At 46.1% G+C, this 25,573-nt stretch overlaps 1 protein-coding gene across 1 annotated transcript in view; it reads right to left on the bottom strand.

Moving 5' to 3' along the window:
- Positions 1-6,964: 6,964 nt before the first annotated feature.
- The window catches only part of LOC119953547 (guanine nucleotide-binding protein subunit alpha-14-like), a 39,850-nt gene continuing 21,241 nt past the window's right edge, over positions 6,965-25,573 (bottom strand). The window contains exons 4-7 of the mRNA XM_038777925.1: positions 18,453-18,581; positions 15,783-15,912; positions 11,323-11,476; positions 6,965-8,947 (exon numbers count right to left, since the gene is read on the bottom strand). Coding sequence (XP_038633853.1) covers positions 8,760-8,947; positions 11,323-11,476; positions 15,783-15,912; positions 18,453-18,581 — 601 coding nt within the window. The 3' untranslated portion in view covers positions 6,965-8,759. The remainder of the gene's footprint in view (positions 8,948-11,322; positions 11,477-15,782; positions 15,913-18,452; positions 18,582-25,573) is intronic.

Genomic DNA, 25,573 nt, shown 5'->3' with positions numbered 1-25,573 from the left:
TTTCTCAATTGTGGTTAGAAAAGGCTACAAGAAGAAGAATAAGTAAACCAGCAGTGGTTGCTTAGCAATTCTGACCTTATCAGGTAGAGAAGCTTTTAAGATTTAGTTTAGCTAATTTGTGGGCAGTTGGAGATGGGTAGTGAGAGAGAATGCAGCCCTTGGATAAGCAGTGGGTTTAGAAAGCTACAGAGGAAACATCTCCCAGCTTTGCTAGAAGAAAAGTCATACTATAGAGTGTGATTAATAATGGTTAAGAGCACAAATGCTAGAAATCTAAAGTCCAGCTAGTTAAGGAAACTAGAGAAATAAAAAGAAGTGTCCAAGGTGTCTGGGGTTATGTGAACAGAAACCAAGGTATTGTTCAGACGAATTCAAGGAAGAGTAAATAAAATGTTAGACTTAATGAGACAATTGCAGTATGCAGATTTAAAGTGGGACATCAGCCTTCAAAGGTAAATCAAATGCCTGATGCCATTTTAATACAGTCATGGAATTGAGAATGTGGTAGCACAGTAGAGTACGAGGAGTGGCGGTTGAGCGCAGGTTCAAGAGCGCAGAGGAGCGGTTGGGTGCAAGTCGAAACCTTAAAGTGGCAGTTGAGCACTGGCAAGTCAATGCTTGGGGATTCTAGCAGTAAGGTGGCATTCGTCGTTCCCCCCCTCATGTATAGTTAAATTCATATGATCAATTTAATTAACTTACACCTGTCAAGTAGTTAAGCCTCCCAGTTATTGCACTGGTGACGAGATAAATCAGGATGCAGGACTGTTGCTGGTGAGTCACTGGTGCGGACGTAGTCCCCAAAACTTTCGGGTTTCGTCTGTATATGTTGCCAATTTCAATAGCCGCAAAGAAATAGCAAGGTTTTTCAATATACTGAATCCAGTGCAGGCCGCAACTCCTGGAATCGGGCGGGGGAGGGGGGGGGGGGGGCAGGGCGGTGGTGGCAGGAGGGAGCATCTGCCTCCGAAGTTTAAAAAAAAATCTCTGCAGCAACAGCAAGTATTTTCTGTTAAAAGTGCAGCAGAAGCTTTGTTTAAACGTGTCATTTGGAAAACCTGGTGTGGATTTTAGAATGCTAACTGATAAGGGAAACATTATCATGAGAGAAGATTTTAAAGCCTGTTTTTGGAAGTTATTTTGGAAACTCTCATATGATCATCGTTTGTAGGGGGAGGATTCTGCGGTAAAATCCACAGACACTAACTGGGGTCAGAGTGGATTGTGTCTTTTTGTGGGCCTCGGTGGGGTGCTCTTTCAGAGGATCAGTGCAGACTCGATGGGCCAAATGGCTTTCTTCTATGCACTGTAGGGATTCTATGAAAGGCTAGGAGCCCTGCAGCGAGTCACTCTCTCCCTACAAATCCTGTCCACCATCTACAAGCACAAGTCAGAAATGTAGAGTATGATCAAAAGGCCACGTTCCACCTGAAAAGCAATCTGCTGCGGTGCAGCGTGGCTGATAGATGCCGAGACCCTGCTCCTGGGGTCTAGCCGGCTCACAACGCCTTGAGATGTACCGCAATCTTGTAAGACGCTCTGTGAATGCCGCACATTGTGGGTGGGATCACCTTTTGGCACATGTGGTGAGATAGCTAGTCTCACTTTAACATGCAGTTTCCCGAGGTGTTGGGCTCTATCCTCTCCGTCTAGGAGACCTCGGGCAAGCGCCGTTCAGTACTCTCTCTACAGACGGGGACCAGACTGAACGACATTCATGGGGGTCTCCCAGGGGATCTGAGGCCTCAAAGTGCTTGTCCTCTGAGCAGGGTGGTACCCTGGCACTTGTGCCATCTGGGCACACTGGAAGTGCCACTTTGGCACTAACCTAGCACTGCTTGGGTGCCAGGGCAGCACTGCCAGCTGGCAGGGGCACTGCCAGCTGGCAGGGGCTCTGTCAGGGTACCAGGTTGGCACTGGCAAGGTGCCAAGCTGGCATTTGCACGGCGCGATCAGGCCAGGTGGTGTGGGGGGACGGGACTTGGGGACACATCACAATGAGTTCAAGCTGAGGGCCCCCTCATAGTGAGTTGGAGCTTGGGGGCTGGGATCGGAGGTTGTGTCGTGAGCTCCATTTTTAAATGGCATTCCAATCTCTCACTACACTGAGGAGGTGCGGTGAGCAAAGCTCCTCCGCGCAGAAAATGAGGCTGGGATGAGATCTGCCACATGTTCCACACTGAGGCCCCCTGTCTAACCGTTAAGCGTCTAAGTGTTAAAGAGCAAGGTGTTTCTCGGCGGTGAGAGTGCCGGTAAACGCGCTCGCTATGGGACTTTGTTTCTATTTAGTTAAATCGCGCCAATAATGAATAATCTCCATTTGCCTGGATGAGTGCAGCTCCAACAACACTCAGGAAGCTTGACACCATCCAGTGCAAAGCAAACTACTCAATCCCTCCACCACTGACGAACAGTGGTAGCCGTGTGTACCATCTACAAGATGCACTGTAGGAGCTCACCTTGGACAGCACCTTCCAAATCCACGACAACTACCATCTAAAAGGACAAGAGATACCTGGGAACCCCACCACCTGGTAGATCCCCTCCAAGTCACTCATCATCCCGACTTGGAAATATATCGCCGTTCCTTCACCGTCGCTGGATCAAAACCCTGGAATTTCCTCCCTAACGACATTCTGGGTGTACCTACATCACTGGGACTGCAGCGGTTCAAGAAGGCAGCTCACCATCACCGTTATCTGGACCACTGGGAGCTCTTCCAGGGCAGGTGTGAATGGTATAAGAAGGACGGCTTGCATCTAAACTGGAGAGGCATAAATATCCTGGTCGCGAGGTTTGCTAGTGTCAGACGGGAGGGTACCGGAGCATTAGGTCAGAAGGTCAAAAAATTGAGGGAGAACGAGGGAATAGGGCCAGTATGGCTCTGAGGAAGAGCAGACCGGGAGATGTTGCTGAAAACAGTATAACAATGCAAGAAGTATAACGGGTAAGGCAGATGAACTTAGAGCTTGGATTAGTACTTGAAACTATGATGTTGTTGCCATTACAGAGGCTTGGTTGAGGGAAGGACAGGATTGGCAGCTAAACATTCCAGGATTTAGATGCTTCAGGCGGGATAGAGGGGGATGTAAAAGGGGTGGAGGAGTTGCGCTACTGATTAGGGAGAATATCACAGCTGTACTGCGGGAGGACACCTCGGAGGGCAGCGAGGCTATATGGGGAGAGATCAGAAATAAGAAGGATGCAGTCACAATGTTGGGGGTTTACTACAGGCCACCCAACAGCCAGCGGGAGATAGAGGAGCAGATAGATAGACAGATTTTGGAAAAGAGTAAAAGCAACAAGGTTGTTGTGATGGGAGACTTTAACTTCCCCAATATTGACTGGGACTCACTTAGTGCTAGGGGCTTGAACGGGGCAGGGTTTGTAAGGAGCATCCAGGAGGGCTTCGTAAAACAATATGCAGGATAGTCCAACTAGGGAAGGGTTTATACTGAACCTGATATTGGGGAATGAGCCCGGCCAGGTGGTAGTAGTTTCAGTAGGGGAGCATTTCGGGAACAGTGACCACAATTCAGTAAGTTTTAAAGTGCTGGTGGACAAGGATAAGAGTGGTCCTAGGGTGAATGTGCTAAATTGGGCGAAGGCTAATTATAACAATATTAGGCAGGAACTGAAGAACCTAGATTGGGGGCGGATGTTTGAGGGGAAATCAACATCTGACATGTGGGAGGCTTTTAAACGTCAGTTGAAAGGAATTCAGGACCGGCATGTTCCTGTGCGGAAGAAGGATAAATACGGCAAATTTTGGGAACCTTGGACAACGAGAGATATTGTAGGCCTCGTCAAAAAGAAAAGGGAGGCATTTGTCAGGACTAGAAGGCTGGGAACAGACAAAGCCTGTGTGGAATATAAGGAAAGTAGGAAGGAACGTAAGCAAGGAGTCGGGAGGGTTAAAAGGGGACACAAAAAGTCATTGGCAAATAGGGTTAAGGAAAATCCCACGGCTTTTTGCACGTACATAAAAAGCAAGAGGGTAGCCAGGGAAAGTGTTGGTCCACTGAAAGACAGGCAAGGTAATCTTATGTGTGGAGCCAGAGGAAATGGGTGAGATACTAAATGAATACTTTGCATCAGTATTCACTAAAGAGAAGGAATTGGTGGATGTTGAGTCTGGAGAAGGGTGTGTAGATAGCCTGGGTCACATTGACATCCAAAAAGACGAGGTGTTGGGCGTTGTGAAAAATATTAAGGTAGATCAGTCCCTAGGGTCTGATGGGATCTACCCCAGAATACTGAAGGAGGCTAGAGAGGAAATTGCTGAGGCCTTGACAGAAATCTTTGGATCCTCACTGTCTTCAGGTGATGTCCCGGAGGACAGGAGAATAACCAATGTTGTTCCTTTGTTTAAGAAGGGCAGCAAGGATAATCCAGGGAACTGCAGGCCGGTGAGCCTTATATCAGTGGTAGGGAAATTACTGGAGGGGCTGGTTTAGCTCACTCAGCTAAATCGCTGGCTTTTATAGCAGACCAAGCAGGCCAGCAGCACGGTTCGATTCCCGTACCAGCCTCCCCGGACAGGCGCCAGAATGTGGCGACTAGGGGCTTTTCACAGTAACTTCATTGAAACCTACTCGTGACAATAAGCGATTTTCATTTAATTTCATTTCATTTTTCATTTGAGACAGGATCTACTCCCATTTGGAAGCAAATGGACGTATTAGCAAGAGGCAGTACGGTTTTGTGAAGGGGAGGCCGTGTCTCACTAACTTGATAGAGTTTTTCGAGGAGGTCACAAAGTTCCAGGTAGGGTAGTGGATGTTGTGTATATGGACTTCAGTAAGGCCTTTGACAAAGTCCCTCATGGCAGACTGCTACAAAAGGTGAAGTCACACGGGATCAGGGCTGAGCTGGCAAGATGGATACAGAACTGGCTAGGTCATAGAAGGCAGAGAGTAGCAATGGAAGGGTGCTTTTCTGATTGGAGAGCTATGACTAGTGGTGTTCCGCAGGGATCAGTGCCGGGACCTTTGCTGTTCGTAGTATATATAAATGATTTGGAGGAAAATGTAACTGGTCTGATTAGTAAGTTTGCAAACGACACAAAGGTTGGTGGAATTGCGCATAGCGATGAGGACTGTCAGAGGATACAGCAGGATTTAGATTGTTTGGAGACTTGGGCGGAGAGATGGCAGATGGAGTTTAATCCGGACAAATATGAGGCAATGCATTTTGGAAGGTCTAATGCAGGTAGGGAATGTACAGTGAATGGTAGAACCCTTGAGTATTGACAGTCAGAGGGATCTAGGTGTACAGGTCCACAGGCCAGTGAAAGGGGCAACACAGGTGCAGACGGTAGTCAAGAAGGCATACGGCATGCTTGCCTTCATTGGCCGGGGCATTGATTATAAAAATTGGCAAGTAATGTTGCAGCTATATAGAACCTTAGTTAGGCCACACTTGGAGTATAGTGTTCAATTCTGGTCGCCACACTACCAGAAGGATGTGGAGGCTTTAGAGAGGGTGCAGAAGAGATTTACCAGGGTGTTGCCTAGTATGGAGGGCATTAGCTATGAGGAGCGGTTGAATAAACTCGGTTTGTTCTCACTGGATCGACTGAGGTTGAGGGGCGACCTGATAGAGGTCTACAAAACTATGAGGGGCATAGACAGAGTTTTCCCCAGGGTACAGGGGTCAATGACTAGGGGGCATAGGTTTAAGGTGCGAGGGGCAACGTTTAGAGGAGATGTACAAGGCAAATTTTTTACACAGAGGGTAGTGGGTGCCTGGAACTCGCTGCCGGAGGAGGGGGTGGAAGCAGGGATGATAGTGACGTTTAAGGGGCATCTTGACAAATACATGAATAGGATGGGAATAGAGGGATACGGACCCTGGAAGTGCAGAAGATTTTAGTTTAGACAGGCAGCATGGTCGGCACAGGCTTGAAGGGCCGAAGGGCCTGTTCCTGTGCTGTACTTTTCTTTGTTCTTTGTAAAGGACAACTAGGGATGGGCAATACATGCTGGCCTAACCAGCGAGGCCCACATTCCGTAAATGAATAAAAAAAAACTAGAAAGCACAGGTTCAAAATAATGGGCAAAAGGGGTGTGAGTGATGGGAGGAAAATCTTTTCACCCAGAGGGTGGTTGGAGTCCAGACAAATATCCCCGGAAAGTAGTGATGGCAGTAGGTTTGAACGAGGCATTGAAAAGGGAATTGGGTTGCTAGCTGAAAAGAGGGAATGTGCAAGGGTTAATGCGGGGTGTGGGATTGGGTAGAATGCTCTTTCAGAGAGCCTGTGCAGACTCAATGGGCCGAATGGCCTCCGTCTGCACCATACAGATTGTGATTCTATGAACGAGGCTGCATGCCTCATTGTTATTCCCCACTTGGAATTTAACTGAGGTCAACCAGGTTTCCCAAGCCCCTCTCCTGTGAAAACAAAGGTGGAAGAATATACTTCCGAATTGCAGAATATTATTAAGCATAAAAATAAGAGGAAACTGTTAAATCAGGTACTGGTGATTCGGTCACGCAAGTTGGGTGTTAAATTTCTGAAAATGGAAAGAGGAAGGGAGGACTGAGGGAAATAACAATTTCTGCAGTTTTGATGGCCTGGGAAAGAAAGAGGTAAAATAGTAACAGCTTATTGTCACAAGTAGGCTTCAATGAAGTTACTGTGAATAGCCCCTAGTCGCCACATTCCGGCGCCTGTTTGAGGAGGCCGGTACGGGAATAATATGTTAAAATATTTGTGACGTACCAAACCATGTTTTTCTTAATGTGGGTACTCTTAAATGTATCATAGAATTATTAATTTTATTCAAATGAAATAATCCTGGTCTTCAATTAGCATATGGTCTAAAAAAAAATCAGTGCTTCACTGACAATAGAATTTTTGAAAGACGCAATTCTGGAATTGCACACAAAATGCATTTTAATACATGAAGACGGTGCACAAAATATATACAAAAGCAAATTTCACAATGGTGTTTAACCATATTTGTGTAATGCACAGGTTATTATGCACATTGCCCTGACATTACAGCATTGTACTCTATCAAATATTTCCATGCACCAAACTTTTTCTGTTCCACTACAAGATGGACTGTTTGATTGTGGATGGTGCAGATCCAGTTAAAGGAGCCACTCCTATGGATAAGAGTTAGGGGACAGCCAATAACTGGCTGGTTCCCAATCCTCGCTGTCCCAATGCTGAGCCTGTGTCACAGGAAATGCATGATCTGCCATCCTGAGATTTTCCTCAATCTGTTATGAAAGTTTTTAAAATTAATAACTTAAAAGTTTTAACAAATAACAACGCAAGAACCAATTGGGTACACTTTTAGCAGGTGAATGTGGAGAGGTGACTTGCTAGGCGATACAAGATGACGAGGGAGACAGCATCATCAATATTTTAAATTGTCGCTTTATTCTAAATCACTTTATGTTAAGTTCCTTTACCGTATTCCTCTATTGGTTAATAGCAACAACTTGCATTTATATAGCGCCTTCAGTAAAGTTAATAAGCCAGGGATTTTAAAAAATAATTTTGAAAATTCTCTACGGCACACTGCGGTCAAATTGTATCATCACAAGCAGTTGGGAGACTGGGTAAATTTACAAATTGCCACCCACGCCAAAAACTGGCATTGCAGATTGGCTACTGATTTAATAACCGTCTAATTTTCAGCATCCTTGTGCTGAGGGTATCAAGATCTGAACTGTTTCCTGCTCCGAATCATTGTCCACCGAGTTCCCTCCTGGAGGTACAACTGTGTGGACAATATGAGAGGCTTGCGATGCCCCTGCAGTTGAATAATCTGTGAACGTTGACGGACAAGGTTGACAAATGAACAACCGGGATGAGGCAGTCCGTGCCTATAGAAGCAGAGCTCGATAAGGAGTCGACAGTCCCAGGAGCAGGCGGCAGAGGTGGACCATCGATGATGAAGAAAAGTCTATTATTCTAAAGCAGCCACAAACTGAAGTGCGTGAGCTGACGGGGCTGAGCAGGAGGAGGGAAAACGAGGCTCGCTGAAGATTTTAAACTGCCAAGAGCTGGCTTCACTTCCGTTCACTGGTCCAGGAACCAGTCTTGACATCTTTCGAAACACTGACACTACAACACCTCACTATTCAGTTCGTACCAATTGCAACCATGTTGGATGTCACTTCAGTTCTTCACAAAGGAAGATGTTCACTTCACTCGCTGTTTGAGAACTTAGCTGAAGATACAACAGGTGACGAGCAAAAAAAGCCATAAAAAGCACAGGCTCTCTACTTGCACACTGGAAATGACATTCCCTGCTCCTGGCGAACCATGTTCCTGTCGCTCCCGTGTATTGGGTTAATGGGCTCCCCCATAATTATTTTCAGTTTACCTCTGAATCTGGGATCAGTCAGAAACTCTGCAAATGACTTTTCCTGAATATGTAAAGTAATGAAACAACTTTTAGAAAACCTGTAACTTTAATATAGTTAATTCATCATTTGACCATCCCTCCCTGGTTGATCTTCTGTTAAGGCTTTGCTGATTCCCGGCATTTCCAGGGAACTGGTCCATATTATCAAGGGAATATTCCCAGAAACATTTGATTTTGGTGATGAGTATTTTTCAAAACTGTGACGCAACAGCGGAGAGACTGCAGAAACCCCTGTCATTGATAGATGTGTCCATGTAGTTTTTAAGGAATTTTATGTTTCTGAGGGATGTCGATTAGGGAGGTTAAAGCCACCACCTTTGCTAAGGGTACAACACTCGAGTACATTGTTTGCTGGAATTTCCTCCTGTCTTTCTACAATAAATCCAGGTTTCGAAGGATCTTCAAGAAGACTGCATTCTTGATGTCCGCGTAGACTTTGCGGATATTATCTGTGTCCGTGGCACAGGTGGTGTGACAGTAAACATCTCTCCCGTCTTTAATTTGCCCCTTGTACATCTTTAGGATAAAGTTCGTGGCCTCCTCAGCATTTCTTTTAGCGCCTGAAGGGAAAGAAAGATTTGCGTTTATATAACTTTTCATGGCCACGGGACATCTCCAAGCACTTTACAGCCAACAAAATACTTTTGAATTGTGGTCCCTAAAGTGAAACACTGCAGCCAATATTCGCTCAGCAAACCGTGGCAACCAGATAATGATTCTTGTGCATTCTTGATTGAGGGGTAAATAATGGTCAGGGCAACAGGAGTAGTCCCTCTGCTCTCTTTCGATATAGGGACATGGGCTCTTTTGCATCCACACAAGCAAGCAGACAGACTCTCGGTTTGACATCCCATGTGAAATTTTGTAGATCTCTATCCGGTCTCCCCTCAGCCTCCGTCTTTCCTGTAAAAACAATCCTAGTTTATTCAACCTCTCCTCATAGCCAACACCCTCGAGACCAGGCAACATCCTGCTGGACCATCTTTACACTCTCTCCGAAGCTTCCACGTCCTTTTGATAATGTGGTGACCAGAACTGCACGCAATACTCCAAATGCGGCCTAACCAAGGATTTATACAGCTGCAACATGATTTCCCAACTTCTGTACTCAATGCCCTGGCTGATGAAGGCAAGCAAACAAGCCATGTGCCTTTTTAATTTCCTTGGCCATCTGTGTTGTCATTTTTAAGTAACTGTGGACCTGCACCCCCAGATCCCTTTGTATGTTAATGTTCCTAATGATTTGCCATTTACAGTATAATTCATACCTAGATTTGATCCTCCAAAATGCATCACCTTGCATTTGTTCGGATTAAATTTCATCTGCCATTTCTGTGCCCAAGTTTCCAATCTATCTATATCCTGTTCTGTCCTCTGGAATCCTCAGCACTATCAGCAACTCTGCCAATCTTCGTGTCAACCGCAAACTTTCTAATCAGACCACCCATATTTCCCTCAAATCATTTATATATGCAACGAACAACAGAGGTTCCAGCACTACTCCATGTGGAACACCACTAGCTACAGATCTCCATTTTGAAAATACCCTTCCACCTCTACTCTCTGTCTTCTATAACCAAACCAGTTCTGTATCCATCTAACCAACCCACTCCGAATCCTATGTGATTTAAGTTTTTGGACCAGTTTGACATTTGGGACCTTACTAAAGTCCATATAAACTACATCCACATCAATTTCCCAAAACCATGCTGCCTGTCACTAACTAGTCCATTTTTATTCTCCAAATGTGCATATATCCTGTCCCTCAGTATCTTTTCCAAAAGCTTCCCCACCACTGATGTCAGGCTCACCGGTCTATAATTTGTTGGATTATTCCTGCTTCCTTTCTTAAACAAGGGAATAACATTGGCTATTCTCCAGTCCTCTGGCACCTCACCTGTGGTCAAAGTGGATGTGAAGATATCAGTTAAGGCCCCAGCTATTTCTCCCCTTGCCTCCTGCAGTAACCTGGGATAGATCCCATCCAGCCCCAGGAACTTGTCTACCTTAATGCAATTTAGGATACTCAACACTTCCTCCTTTGATATATTGCCGTTCTCAAGAGCGATCAACCATTTATCCCTGACATCCATCCCCATAAGCATGTTGCTTCTACTCAGACATATAAGAACGGGATTAGGCCATTTGGTCCCAAAAGCCGGGAACAGCACATTTATGGATCCCATGAAATTTGGCAGGTGTCCGGAAACCCAGTGAACAGGCATGTCTTCGGGACTAAAATAAAATCAAAATACTGTGGAAGGTTGGAAATCTGAAATAGAAACATAAAATGCTGGGAAAACTCAGATGGTTTGGAGAGCTTTGAAGAGTCTGTATGACTCTTCGACAGAGCTCTCTCAGACTTGAACCGTTAATTGTGTTTCTGTCTCCACAGACACTGCGAGACCTGCTGAGTTTATCCAGCATTTTCTGTTTTTATTCCAAGTCTTATGGACTCCGTCTTTGGGGGGGGGGGGGGGGGGGGGGGGGAACCTACTTTTGTCACAAAGTACATGAACTGGCAGAGGAAAAACAACACAAGTCAACTCCTGTGATCCAATATATTGGTGCACATCAAGCAGATATTATAAAGCCAAGCCATTATTTTCACACCTGAGCCCAGGAAATTAATCTGCCCCAAATTTTCATTGGCTGTTCTTATTTATAACATTCAGAAAATGAGGCGATAAATTTAAGATTTAAGACATTGCGACACATTGTTGAGGCACCGTAAGAGGAACCTTTAATTTGTATTCAACTGTCGTTTGCCTGACCTGAGACTGTTTGCTGACATTGAGTTCCTGAAACAAACTAACATCTTTCACCCTCACCTCGATAAGCACAAATATGGACTTGAGAGAAGCAATTAAGCAATGAAGACCCAGACAAGGAAAGGAAGAAAGAGCGAGGTCGAAGAGATGCGTTTTCCCCTTACCGTGAAATTCAGGAAAATAGTCCACCAAATGTGATTTGAGAATCTTCTCCTCCAAAATGTCCATTTTATTCAAGAAAAGAATAATGGGTGAGGTCTCAAAATATTCAGATTTCAAAATGAAATAAAAGAGGCTCAGACTTTCCCTCATTCGATTCTACAACAAAGGACACAGAGCGTTTCATTATTGGGAATTCTTTCAAACTTAAATTCTGAAAATCTTGAATTATCTTTCCACGTTTATTTATTCAGCTTTCATTTATCCTGTCAACATCATATATGTTGCATTAAATTTCAAGAAGTTTTAATGTGATGACAGTTTCCATTTCATATATCGCTGTCTGACTGTCAGAAAATGCATCAATATCACCTGCTCTATATTTAAAAATCTTACATCTGAGTACTTGCAGTTTTTTCCTCTATTTTCGATTGCCATGCCCACATTCAGAATAGACACTGTGTCCACGTGAACCTGCTCTACTGTAGTTACACCCTCCAGCCTCTGGAGGCATTGCTCAGTCCATCCACTCCTTGTATTGTTTCTCTCCAGCCTCCAGTTCTCAATCCAAGTTAATCGTCAGGCAGCAAGCTCGATTATTTGAGGGTCGCTAGACCACAGCTTATGCCATGGTTTTGCTATCGGGCAGGGTAAGAAAGAAGTCAGGATCAAACCCGACAGGCTTTGACAAAGAGCCACCCGGACTCGAAATGTTAGCTCCCTTCTCGCTCCAGAGATGCTGCCAGACCTGTTGAAAGTTAGGCATAGGAACATCGGAATTAGAAGCAGAAGTAGGCAATTCAGCCCCTTGAGCATGCTCTGCCATTGAAATCAGATCATGGCTGATCTCTCAAATCTACCTCTCTGCCTGTTCAGCATATCCCTTTAACCTGTTTTTTAAAATCAGAAATATACCTATCTCTTTCTTAAAACCATTTAATAACTCAGATTCCACCACACTATGGGGCAGCTGTTCCACAAATTCATCACCCTCAGCGAGAAGTAGTTCCTCCTCATCTCAGTTTTAAATCTAGCGCGCCTCAACCTATATCTGTGAGCTCTCATTCTAGATTGCCCCACAAGGGGGAACATTTGGTCTACGTTTACTTTATCAATCTCTCTTAGCATTTTATACACCTCGATCAGATGCCCTCTTATTCTTCTAAACTCCAGCGAGCATAAGCCCAAAATCTTTAATCTCTCCTCATCTGTCAACCCTTTCAACCCCGGAATCAATCTGGTGAACCTCTTACGAACTGCCACCACATCCTTCCTCAAATAAGGAGACCAAATCTTGGCACGATACAACACCCTATACAATTGCAAAAATACTTCTTTACTTTTATGCTCCAATCCTTTTGCAATAAATGTTAACATTCCATTTGTCTTTTCGGTTGCCTGCAGTACCTGAATACTGATTTTCTGCGATTCATGAACAAAGACACCCAGATCCCTCTCCCAGACTCATCTTGAATCTGATTTCCATTTAGATAATTTGCCTTTCTATTTTTTCAGCCAAAATAGATAACCTCACACTTATCTATATTAAACTCCATCGGCCAAAGTTTAGCCCAGTTTCATAGACTATCTATGTCCATCTGTAAAATCTTTATTTCCCCTCCTCTGCATACTTCCCCACCTATTTTACTATTATTTATCCTGACCCTCTGCTTTCTGTCAGTCAGCCAAATCTCAATCCAATCTAACATTCTACCCCCAAACCCCTGCGATCTTAACACCTCGATCAGTCTTTTATGCAGCACCTTGTCAAACACCTTCTGAAAGTCTGGATATACCACATCCACAGGTTCCCCATTATCCACCTTGCTGGTTTCGTCCTCAAAGAACTCGAGCAAGTTTGTGAAGCATGACTTGCCCTTCATAAAACCATGCTGACAATGGTGGATCGACCCTTACCCTTCATAAAACCATGCTGACAATGGTGGATTGACCCTTACCCTTCATAAAACCATGCTGACAATGGTCTTTTCAAAGGTTCAGTCATCTCCTCCTTGATGATTGATTCCAGCAACTTCCCCACAGAGGTCAAGCTAACCGGTCATAAGACATAGGAGCAGAATTAGGCCACTCGGACGACCGAGTCGGCGCCACCATTCAACCATTGCTGATATGTTTCTCATCCCCATTCTCCTGCCTTCTCTCCATAACCCCTGATCCCCAGCCTAAAGTTTCTTACTTTTTGCCTTTCTGAATAGGGACATCACATTAGCGTGTTTCCAATCCACCGGGACCCTTCCAGAATCCAGGAAATTCTGAAATATCATAACCAATGCACCCACTATCTCTGATGCCACCTCCCTTAATACCCTAAGGTGCAGGCCATCAGGCCCCAGAGACACGTCTCCCTATAATCCCATTACAGTCTCCCTTTTTAAAAAATTTGTTCATGGGATATGGGCATTGCCAGCATTTATTGCCCATCCCTAATTGCCCTTGAGGCGCCGTTAAGAGTCAACCACACTGCTGTGGGTCTGGAGTCACGTTTAGGCCAGACCAGGTAAGGACGGCAGATATCCTTCCCTAAAGGACACTAATGAACCAGATGAGTTTTTACGACAAGCGACAATGGTTTCATGGTCATCATTAGACTTTTAATTCCAGACAATTATTGAATTCACATTTTACCACCTGCAGTGGCGGGATTTGAACCTGGGTCCCAAGAGCATTACTCTGGGTCTCTGGTTTAAAATTAAATTAAATAAATAAAAAAATAATCTTTATTAGTGTCACAAGTAGGCTTACATTAACACTGCAATGAAGTTCGTGTGAAAATCCCCTCGTCGCCACATTCCGGCGCCTGATCGGGTACACTGAGGGAGAATTCAGAATTCTCAGCCGGTACGGGAATTGAACCCGCGCTGCTGGCCTTGTTCTGCATCACAAACCAGCTGTCTAGCCCACTGAGCTAAACCAGCCCTCGTTTACGTCCAGTGATAAGTGATGGTTATTGCGCAAAGCTCCTCTTCGTTTAACTGCAGTTATTGGAAATGTTTTATTACCTTCTACTGTGAAAGCAGAGGCAAAATATTGCTTCAGTGCCTCCGCCATCTCTGTATTCCCCATGATTACCTCATCAGTATCAATCTCTGAAGGGTCACCATTAACTTCAGCTATTCTCTTCCTCTTCATATACTTATAGAAGGTTTTGGTACCAGCGCATGATTTCTGCTAGTTTCCTTTTGTTATTCACCTTAGCTCTTTTGATTTTATTTTCAGTAGCTTTTTGCTGAACCTTGAAGTTCTCCCAATCCTCCAGCTTGCCACTAGCTTCTGCAGTATGGTATGCCCCAATTTTTGCCTTTATGTCTTCCTTGACTTCCTTGTTTGGCCATGGAACGTTCTTCTGCCTTTTACAATTCCTCTTCCTGTCAGGAATATACTTTAATTGGGAGGGATTTAATATCTCCCTGAATATCAGGCAGCCTGTAACTTGGATGTGATGGAGTTCTCGTGAACTAGCTGCCTTGTTCTTGTATGGGTTGCAGGTCGCGGGGTTAGGAGGCACTGTAAGCCTTGGGTTATAGCTGCAGCTTTATGTGGATTGCGCACACTGGCCGCGATGTACCAGTGATGGAGGAGGTATGTCCTGGATGTTGACAAACTACCGAGAATTATTGCAGCTGTAATATATGCCCCTATATGCTTTAAGATGCAAGGCTATGGACTGGGTGCAGGAAGGTGGGATTAAAAAGGGCTGTCCTCAGGCTGGCATAGACAAGATGGGCCGAATGGCCGCCTCCTGTGCTGTAACTTTTCTCAGATTCATAATAATTTTTATTAGTGTCACAAGTTGCCTTACATTAACACTGCAATGAAGTTACTGTGAAAAGCCCCTAGTCGCCACATTCTGGCGCCTGTTCGGGCACACGGAGGAAGAATTCAGAATGTCCAATTTGCATAATAAGCATGTCTTTCAGGACTTGTGGGAGGAAACCGGAGCACCAGGAGGAAACACACGAAGACACGGGGAGAACGTGCAGACTCTGCACAGACAGTGACCCAAGCTGGGAATTGAACCCGAGTTCCTGGAGTTGTGAAGCAACAGTGCTAACCACTCTGATTCTATATGCACTTCAATTTTATTAGCATGTGAATATAAGAATCTCATGGTAAATAAAATCATATTCCTCAGCTCATAACCAGAAACAGCATACATTTTAGCAGGACCATGTGCACGGAAGCCAATAAATTACAAAGCAGTAGTAATTCTAAGATAGTCATCAATTGACAATACTTTAATTTGACACACACAAGGATAGTGTGTTTGGTATTGTTTGCTGCAATTTAACATCTAGTTGGCTGGATTACAACAAAAGTTCAGCCAATGGCAACTAGAACCACAAACAGTGTTAATTCCCAATACTTCAATACGGAAATGGAAATCTAAGAACAGTTGACTTTGCAGAAGGAGCTCCCAATCTCATAGGATTCTCATCAATCTTACCTCATTCTCGCTCTCTTCCAGGACTTGATCATATTCGCTGAGAGAAGCCAGGAATATAAGTGACACCACATTCTGAAAGCAGTGGATCCATTTTCTCCTCTCAGACTTCTGCCCTCCAACATCCACTAATCTATCAATTGGAGAAGGATTGGGAAATGTTAAAGACGATTCAATCAGGAATAATAATTGGCCACAGCAGGACTATCAATTGGCCGCAGCGTATCAGGTATCACCCTTAACTTAAAAGAAAAACTTGCAGGTTAATATTCTCTTTAAAAGTTAGGCACAAACAACAGGATCAAATGTGAATCTGTAGAATGTTTGCTATCAAACGCTGATAGATCTTTTCTTAAGAACAGAAACCAAGATATATTTCTCTATATTTAATACTCCTTAAATTCCATTAAGTGGCTCCAGTCAGATTGAGTGGAACCTTATCGAATATTCAGCTAAATAAATCCAATTGTTAATTTTTTTGTAGGTTTAACTGTGGGTTACAGAGCCCGGGTACAGCCAGGAGGCCTGGTTCCTTGACACGGCATTCCTGGTAAATTCAGGAAGCACAGATCGGAAAATCACAGGCTGGCAGCTCTGGTTCCCCATCCTGCAAAACCATTGAGCAGGAACTTGTGGACTTTGACCCCAGCTTCTCAGTCTCATTAACCCTTTCATTTCCAGCAATGAACCACCTTTGCTAGATGCAAAATATGGGCAGGATTCTCCGTTTGTGCGATTAAGTTCTCCCGCCGGAAGTGAATCACGGGGAATTTGTGTTCCTGTTAGGAACGCCATGTAGTTGAAATTCAGGTCATGCAAACGGGCCAGCACACTGGCCACGTGTGTCCCAAGCAATTCCCAATCCCGCTGGCGTCTGATTCACGAGAGCCGGGAATTGCGTTAAAAAGCCTCACAAGCTGGAGCTGCTTACAAGCGGTCCACTCACCAGACTTTAATTCTAGCCAAGAAGGTGCCTGTATGAGGACCTGCCCCCCCCCCCCCCCCCAATTCTGGGAATCCATGATTGTCCATATGCTGGCATATGCTGGAGGACCGGGAATGCAGGAAGAAGATGAACGGCCTTCTTGGGGCAGCTTGGGTGAGTCATCACTCCTGTCCCCCTGGCATCACTCCTGTCCGTCGGCCCATAATTGTCGGGAGCGACAGAAGATGGAAGGGGCATCCCAGGTATTCCGGTCCACACTCCTTCCGAGGAGAGGGCCCTGCAGCTCGTGGGGAGGGCAGTGGCAGCGATGGAGGTTGGCCTGTGACTAACAAGTGGGAGCCTAATGCAACGCAGATGTCCCCACAGCAAGTGAGTCAGCCGTCTTCCACAGACCAGTCCTTCTCAAGATCTCACTCCACGTCTTTTATCTTGCAGAATCGCCATCAGACGAGGCTGGGCTGTCCGGAGTCGCTGCCTCCCAGCCAGATCCTCCGTGCGCCCAAGGGCACCAGTCCGGGGGGACACCGACGTTTTGCCGCCGGCACCATCCACCAGCGCGGAGACTATTACCTCGCTAGCTAATGTTAGTGATCAGGCCTCCTGGGTCACCCTCTGGTGAGCACCGCACACGTGCTGCAGCACCTCAGATGGAGGCAGGGATTCCTGAGGGAGTGGACAGTCGGTGGGCTGCCTGATCCAAAGGAACAGCAGTCGCCCGAACAGATGTTGTGCTTCTGAAAAAGATGATCGCGTGCAGATGCAGAAGCACAGTCAGAACTTACAAGAGTCGGTGTCGGTAACTTTCCAGCAAATCCAAGTAGGTTTTCGGATTTGAAAAAAGGGGGCAAAGGTATATGGGGAACAGGTAGGGAGGTGGATTTGAGACCAGGAAGAGATCAGCCATGATCTGATTGAATGGCAGAGCAGGCTGAACTACCTACTTCTGCTCCTAATTCCTAAGTTCCTATGTTTCTCGGCATTGCAGCCACTAGTTTGAAGTCTGCTGAATCGCGCCCAGTGTGGTGGTATGGATATGAGCACTGCCATTGGTGCAGAGCACTGGCTTCCCATTGGCTCTGGCTGGTCATGTACCTCTCGTCCGATTGGTTGGGACTAGTCATGTGACTGCTCTCCAATTGGTCGAGAGGCAAGTAGGCCCCGCCTCCGAGGTGGGGTATAAGTACCCAGAGTTCCCGGCGGTCGGTCATTCTCTGTAGTCGACCACCGGGCTAACAACTAGCTGATTAAAGCCACAGTTCGGATCCTAAATGTGTCTCGAGTCGAATTGATGGTACATCACCCAGTATGTGTGTGAGAGAGAGAGAGGGTGACAAGGTGGGAAGCAGAGAAATAAGACAGCAAAAATGCAACGAACGAGTGAGGAAGAATGGGAAGGAGAGTAAGAGGGAACACAACTCCAGATCAATGGAAATAATGAATGTTAAAAGTTCAATTTCTGGGTTGAATTTCCAGCTTCCTTGCAAAGTATAGTTTAATTATTGTGGGAGTTACCAGTGCACCCTCTGGAAAATTAGATTTAAAATATAACTTCTTTGCTGCATAATAATAATTTGCTTCCAGCTCTTGAAACATTGGCCAGATTGATGCTCGGGGATATATTTTCCTTTTCACTCCTGTTAACAAACAAATCAGGGTCATTAAAGAGTTTGTTTTGTTAACATCATTGAGCCAGGAATATATATCCCCACAAAATGGTTTCCACATACCTTAAAGATACTTGATTCATTTTAAATGAATACTCATTAATGCCTGTCGTTGGTACTCGAACCCTCAATACATCTTGTTCTGTTGGGATATAATCACTGGCTGCAACACGATCAATGTCGGTCAGGTAACTGCAAAAGACATGGACTAGTGTGAGTCAGAATTTAAAAGATGCAGCAGCACAGTGTCCTCCATCTTAGAGAATTGATACGCATTAAAATGGACCCATTGTTCAAACAAGGGAATCACAGCAAACCTGTCCAAGCCTTTTACAGCACAGAAGGTGGTCATTTTTGGCCCATCCAATCCATGCCAGCTCACTGTAGGCCAATCCGATCCTTTCCTCCCACTTTTATCGCCATTAGCCCAGCAAGTTTATTTCCCTCAAGTCGAATCCAATTTCTTTTTGCCATCATTGATTGTCTCCACTTTCACACCTCTTGTGGACAGTGAGTTGAAGAGGTTACAAAATCACAAGTTGCAGGTTGTTTCCGCTTGCTGTGCAAAAACATTCACCCTCGCTTTCCCGCTGTGTCTATAAGAACACAGGGAATAGCAGCAGGAGTTGACCATAACGTTCCATAAGCCATTTAGAACTCTACGTTGTGTCAAGTGCTGACAGCCACTTGCCCTTCCCAAAATTTATACGCCAGGCATGCTCCAATTTCTTCTTCAATAATAATCTAATAATCTAGGCTTCAATGAAGTTACTGTGAAAAGCGCCCAGTCGCCACATTCCAGCGCCTGTTCAGGGAGGCTGGACGGGAATTGAATCCACCCTGCTGGCCTTGTTCTGTATTACAAGCCAGCGATTTAGCTCACATGTGTTAGTGTCACAAATAGGCTTACATTACACTGCAGTGAAAATCTCCTGGTCACCACATTCCGCCGCCTGTTCGGGTACACTGAGGGAGAATTCAGAACGTCCAATTCACCTAACAGTATGTCTTTCGGGTTTTGGAGGAAACCGGAGCACCCGGAGGAAAACCCGCGCAGACACGGGGAGAGCGTGCAGACTCCGCACAGACAGTGACCCAAGCCTGGAATCGAACCTGGGACCCTGACGCTGTGAAGCAGCAGTGCTACCATGACACCCAATGCATGCAGCTCATAGAGTAGGGAGGCATAATACCTCTAAAGAAAGCATTCCTCAAAAATTAAAATCAAGATTTCTTAAAGGGCAGTGTGAAAGTAAGTAACTCCTTCAGTATTGGGACCAATACAGTTGGGGACATTGGTCTAATTGGTGGGGGATGATCAGGAGGCAGAGTGTGAAATCCAATACTAGCCTGTCTTGAATATGCCTTAACAGTGGCATATTGAAGGAGTGGGAATAACTTATTCTCCAGAGGCTGGGCCATTATTTAAATACATTAATGAGGCTGCATGAATACTTTAGCAGCCAATTAGATTTAGGGTGCGATTCACCGGTCGCATTGCACGCCCGCTCGAGCGGAGTGCGGCCGGTGAATGCTGGGAGAGCCCAATCGTGGGCTTCCCAGAAGTCTCATGCCTCACAGGATGCACCCAAGACCCGCGAGGTGTCCATGTCAGAAACACAAGGGGCGTGACCAAACGCCTGGTTTTAAACTAACTTCGGCAAGCTCATCCGGGACCCACTGGCCTCGCGGGAATCCACTGGTCTCCCCCAGCGAGGCCGTGGCCAGGTGCCATTCAGCACTGCTCCAGTCTCCCCCAGCGAGGCCGTGGCCAGGTGCCGTTCAGCACTGCTCCACACAAATGAGGACGAGGTGGAAAGTCACCCGGGGGTCTCCTGGGCTATCGGAGACCCCTGGGTGGCCAGGGTCAGTGCATAATGGCTCCCTGGCCCTCATCCTGGAACTCCCCCGGGGCCTCACAATACCTCATGTCCCCCCCACAAACATCTCTTTTGCCACCTCTGCCCCTTCTGCCTTTTCCCTATGTGCCCAAATCGAAATGAACTCTCCGTGAACCACCGCGGTGAGTGCCTCCCACAGTGTGGTAGCCGTGACTCTCTTCCCCCCCCCCCCCCCCCCCCCCACACCCCCCCCCCCCCCCCCCCCCCCCCCCCCCCTTATCGTTCAGCTCCAAGTACCCCCAAATGCAGCCTTCTCCCGCTGGTGCACCTCCTCATCTGTCAACAGCCCCACATCCGGCCTCCACTGCGGGCACTGCACCCAAGCCCCTCCCTCCCCCACTCGCACGTTCGTCCAGTGCGGTGTTTGGTCTGAGACCTGTCATGTGAGAATACCTTTAAGGAATGGGTATGTATATAAATATCTGTAGTGAGACTACCTTTAAAAAAATGGGTGTTTACTGCTGCAGTAATGTCAGAATGTGGGTGGAGCTGGGCGGTCTGTCAGCTTTTTACTTTCGCTTTAGGCTGTTTGCTGCAGGGTGTGTTTTAGTTTCATTTTCAGAGCTGGATAGCTGCAGTCACAGGCAGAAGGTGTGCGAGTCTCTGTAATCTAAAGACTGTAAATCGACTCTTTGGTGATTTAAAACTAATAACCGCTCTCAGTAGTGACTTTAACCTGATGTGCTCCTGTTTAAAGGTTTTTTTAAAAGTCTTATGGATGTTAAAATTACAGCTTAAGGATTACTTAGTGTTGTATTCTTTGGGGGTTGTATTTCAATTGATGGCTGCTGAGATGTTCACTATGTTTTAAAAAGGTTAACTTGAGTTCATAGAATAAACATTGTTTTGCTTTAAAAAAATACTTTTCCATTTCTGCTGTACCACACCTGTAGAGTGGGCCGTGTGCTCCCCATACCACAATCTAGTAAAAGTTGTGGGTCAGGTGAACTCCATGATACACTTTGGGGTTCTCTAAACCCTGACCCATAACAGACCAAAATCGGCAAATACTCCGAGTCGCCCACCCCCGCCAGCAACACCTTGTCAATCCGGGAGTGTACACGGGAGAAATAAGGCAATTCCCTCACCCTCGGCCTCCCAAACCTCCATGGGTCCACACACACACGCACACACCCCGCCCTGGATATGCTCCATAAACCCCTTCAGCTACCTCGCCGCTGACGGCATCTTCACTGACTTCAGGCTCGACTGGTCCAAGCTTGGCTCAATGACCATGTTAAAAATCACCCCCCCCCCCCCCCCCCCCCCCCCGCCCCCGCCCCATCCCACCACCACCATGATCAACGGGTGCGATTCCAGGTCAGGGATCTTCTCCAGGACCCGCCTCAAAATCCACATCATCCTAGTTTGAGGCACAAATGTTTACCAGGACCTCCAGCTTCCCACTCCACCCCCGAATCTGCCACAATGTTCCCCACCTCGAACGCCGCCCGCTTATTCACCAGCACCGCCGCCCCCCTCGTCTTCGTGTCCAGTCCCGAGTGGAACACCTACCTTACCCATCCTTTCCTCAACCTCGTCTGGTCCCCAATCTTTAAATGAGTCTCTTGTAGAAAAGCTACATCCGCCTTCAGACTCCTCAGGTGCACAAACATACAAACAAACAAAGAACAAGAAAAAGTACAGCACAGGAACAGGCCCTTCGGCCCTCCTAGCCTGCACCGACCAATCTGCCCTTCTAAACTAAACTCTTCTATACTTCCGGGGTCCGTATCCCTCTATTCCCATCCTATTCATGTATTTGTCAAGATGCCGCTTAAATGTCACTATCGTCCCTGCTTCCACCACCTCCTCCGGCAGCGAGTTCCAGGCACCCACTACCCTCTGTGTAAAAATTCTTACCTCGTATATCTCCTCTAAACCTTGCCCCTCGCACCTTAAACCTATGCCCGCTAGTAATTAACCCCTGTACCCTGGGAAAAAGTCTCTGATTATCCACTCTGTCTATGCCCCTCATAATTTTGTAGACCTCTATAAGGTCACCCCTCAACCTCCATACAGCTGCAACATGACTTGCCAATTTTTATACTCAATGTCCCGGCCAATGAAGGCAAGCATGCCTTCTTGACTACCTTCTCCACCTGTGTTGCCCCTTTCAGTGACCTGTGGACCTGTACACCAAGATCTCGTTGACTGTTAATACTCGAGGGTTCTACCATTCACTGTATATTTCCTACCTGTATTAGACCTTCCAAAATTCATCACCTCACATTTGTCCGGATTAAACTCCATCTGCCATCTCACTGCCCAAGTCTCTAAACAATCTAAATCCTGCTGTATCCTCTGACAGTCCTCATCGCTCTCCTCAATTCCACCAACTTTTGTGCTGTCCGCAAACTTACTAATCAGACCAGTTACATTTTCCTACAAATCATTTATGTATACTACGAACAGCAAAGTGTTCACACGTGACTGACCGGCCTATTCAGCCCCCTCATGTTCCACATAACCAGCCTGGTTGGAGGGCATACCGCCCACTTCCCCTGCCGATCAACAATATCGGGCCAGCCCTAGGCCGGTGTCACGCAACCCTCCAGGCCACCCTTGGATGTCCACCATCATCACGTTTCCCAACTGTGCAACAACAGCCACACCCTTGTCAGCACCCCCACCCCCAAACAAAACAACAACCCCATTCCCCTGCTCTGAAACAAAAATTCTATGTGTAGGCTAAACTGGTGAGAAACTCCCCAGGGCCCAAAAGAATGAAGTGCCATTGAATAGCGGTGAGGAACTCGCTGGCAGGAAACTCCATCAAAATCACACCACAAATGAACCTAGAAATCTTTTTGGCAGAACCCTTCGGTTCCATGTGTTAGGTTTCCCTGGGTTTGGGAGTTGGCAACTAAAGGAACAAGAGGTGGGCTGGATCAAGCAGATATTTGCCTTTCTAATACTGCTCGTCGGCCAAGAGGACTAGAAATGCTTCCCTCCATCCCCAGAGTTCCGAGCGAACATGCTTCTCTTTCATCCCTTTGAGCAGTTCAACCCCCATCTGTCCGCAGCCCATGGTCTCCCTGTGACCAGTCGATCCTCCAAGTGACAATCACCCACTCAGCTCATAATCTCTCATTGGATCTCTCAGTCAGTCTCTCCGTCAGCTCTTCTGGGTCTGTACTTGATGTGTTTAGAAGGATCTCATTGAAACTTACAGACGGGGCTGGTTTAGCTCACTGGGCTAAATCGCTGGCTTTTAAAGCAGACCAAGCAGGCCAGCAGCACGGTTCAATTCCCGTACCAGCCTCCCCGGACAGGCGCCGGAATGTGGCAACTAGGGGCTTTTCACAGTAACTTCATTGAAGCCTACTCGTGACAATAAAGCGATTTTCATTTTCAAGAATACTGAGGCCTGGATAGTGAATGTGGAGAGGATGTTTCCACTGGTAGGAGAAACTAAACCCAGGGGCACAGCCTCAGACTGAAGGGACGATCCTTTAAAACAGAGATGAGGAGCAAGAGGGTGGTGAATAGAACAAAGAACAAAGAAAAGTACAGCACAGAACAGCCCTCCAGGCCCGTGCCGACCATGTTGCCCGTCTCAGCTAAAATCTTCTACACTTTCTGGAATCTTTGCCACAGAAGGCTTTGGAGGCCAAATCACTGAGTGTCTTTAAGGCAGAGCTAGATAGGTTCTTTACTAATAAGCAGATCAGGGATTATGGGAGAAGGCAGAACAATGGAGATGAGAAACTCGTCAGCCATGATTGAATGGTGGAGCAGACTCAATTGCCTGAATGGCTTAATTCTGCTCCTGTGTGTTATGATCTTATGGCGACATGCAGAGTATGCAAAGCAGCAAGGAATTGAGGAAATTCTAATGTTTAAAAATCCCTAAAGGAATGTCGAAAATTTTAACGCCCCATCTGTCTCCAGCTTCACGTGACTGAAGCTTATGATCCTTTCAGTAGGATTCCCATTAACAGGCCACACCCATAGTTTGTCAGGGCACAGCAGTAACAGCACTGAGTGATTGACAGTAACATTCGATAGGGCCTGAACTGTGTCATTCGATCCCTATTTCATATATTAATGAGGGATTAATAGTTCCTGAGGGAGCAAAAACAGCCTGAATCAAGGCTGGATGGGATATTGGGGTAGCCAACTCCAAATTTTCCATTATTCTGTTTCTGCCTCAGGAGGGGGCAGTCGTGACCAGGAAAATCTCACTTGTTACTTCAGTTAAAGGCATTTAGAGGATTCAGGGAGGAAAATTTCACGCACAAGTCGATAGATTTTAGTTGATTGTGTAGGGACTAAGGGGACACAGATTTAGGATTTTGGACAAGAGATGTAGGGAGAATGTGAGGGGAAATTTATCTTGTGCAATGTGGTAAAATGAGCTCACTGCTCACGAGGCAAATGGATGCAGAAGCAATCAATGGGAAAAAGGAAATAAACTTGAAGGAATTTAGTGACTGAGCGGGGACGTGGTACTGACTGGATTGCTTCATAATGAGCTGGCATGGACCCAATGGACTGAATGGTCTCCTTGTGCACTGCAAATGTCTACGTCCTTGTATCTGAAAATGAAAGACCTTTTAAACCATGCATTATAAGTCAACTCAAAAGTAATTGTAATCTTTGAATGAATCATGGTTAGAGGGCAGGAGGTAATTGGCTAGAGTGCATGAGTTCCAATTTTACAGTTATACATTCCATTCTTAATTTGATATTGGCACATTATGTCCAATGGAGGATATTGTGTGGACTTGTCACGTTGTAATTGCACCCTCCCTCCAATATTGGTGCTGTAGCACCCACTTCTGATTAGCCCATGCAGTGGGAGCCATTTAGGATTTGTCAAACACACTTCATAACAAGGCGAGATCAGGGACTCTAATCTGGAGAACGACAGGATTGAGAAGTTGAATCAAACAAAACCATGAAGCAAATTTCCTATTTTCCTCAATTCTTGTGGGGCAGCACGGTAGCATAGTGGTTAGCACTATGGCTTCACAGTGCCAGGATCCCAGGTTTGATTCCCGGCTTGGGTCACTGTGCGGAGTCTGCACGATCTCCCGTGTCTGCGTGGCTTTCCTCCGGGTGCTCCGGTTTCTTCCCACAGTCCAAGGATGTGCAGGTAAGGTGGATTGGCCATGCTAAATTGCCCATAGTGTCCAAAAATTGCGGGTGGGGTTACGGGGATAGGGTGGAGGTGTGGGGATAGGGTGGAGGTATGGGTTTAGGTGGAGCCCTTTCCAAGGACCAGTGCAGACTCGATGGGCCAAATGGCCTCCTTCTGCACTGTAAATTCTATGATTC

The sequence above is a fragment of the Scyliorhinus canicula genome, chromosome 18, assembly GCF_902713615.1.
Source record: "Scyliorhinus canicula chromosome 18, sScyCan1.1, whole genome shotgun sequence".
In the NCBI taxonomy this organism is placed as follows: Eukaryota; Metazoa; Chordata; class Chondrichthyes; order Carcharhiniformes; family Scyliorhinidae; genus Scyliorhinus; species Scyliorhinus canicula.
This window is presented reverse-complemented; position numbering and strand designations above follow the sequence as displayed.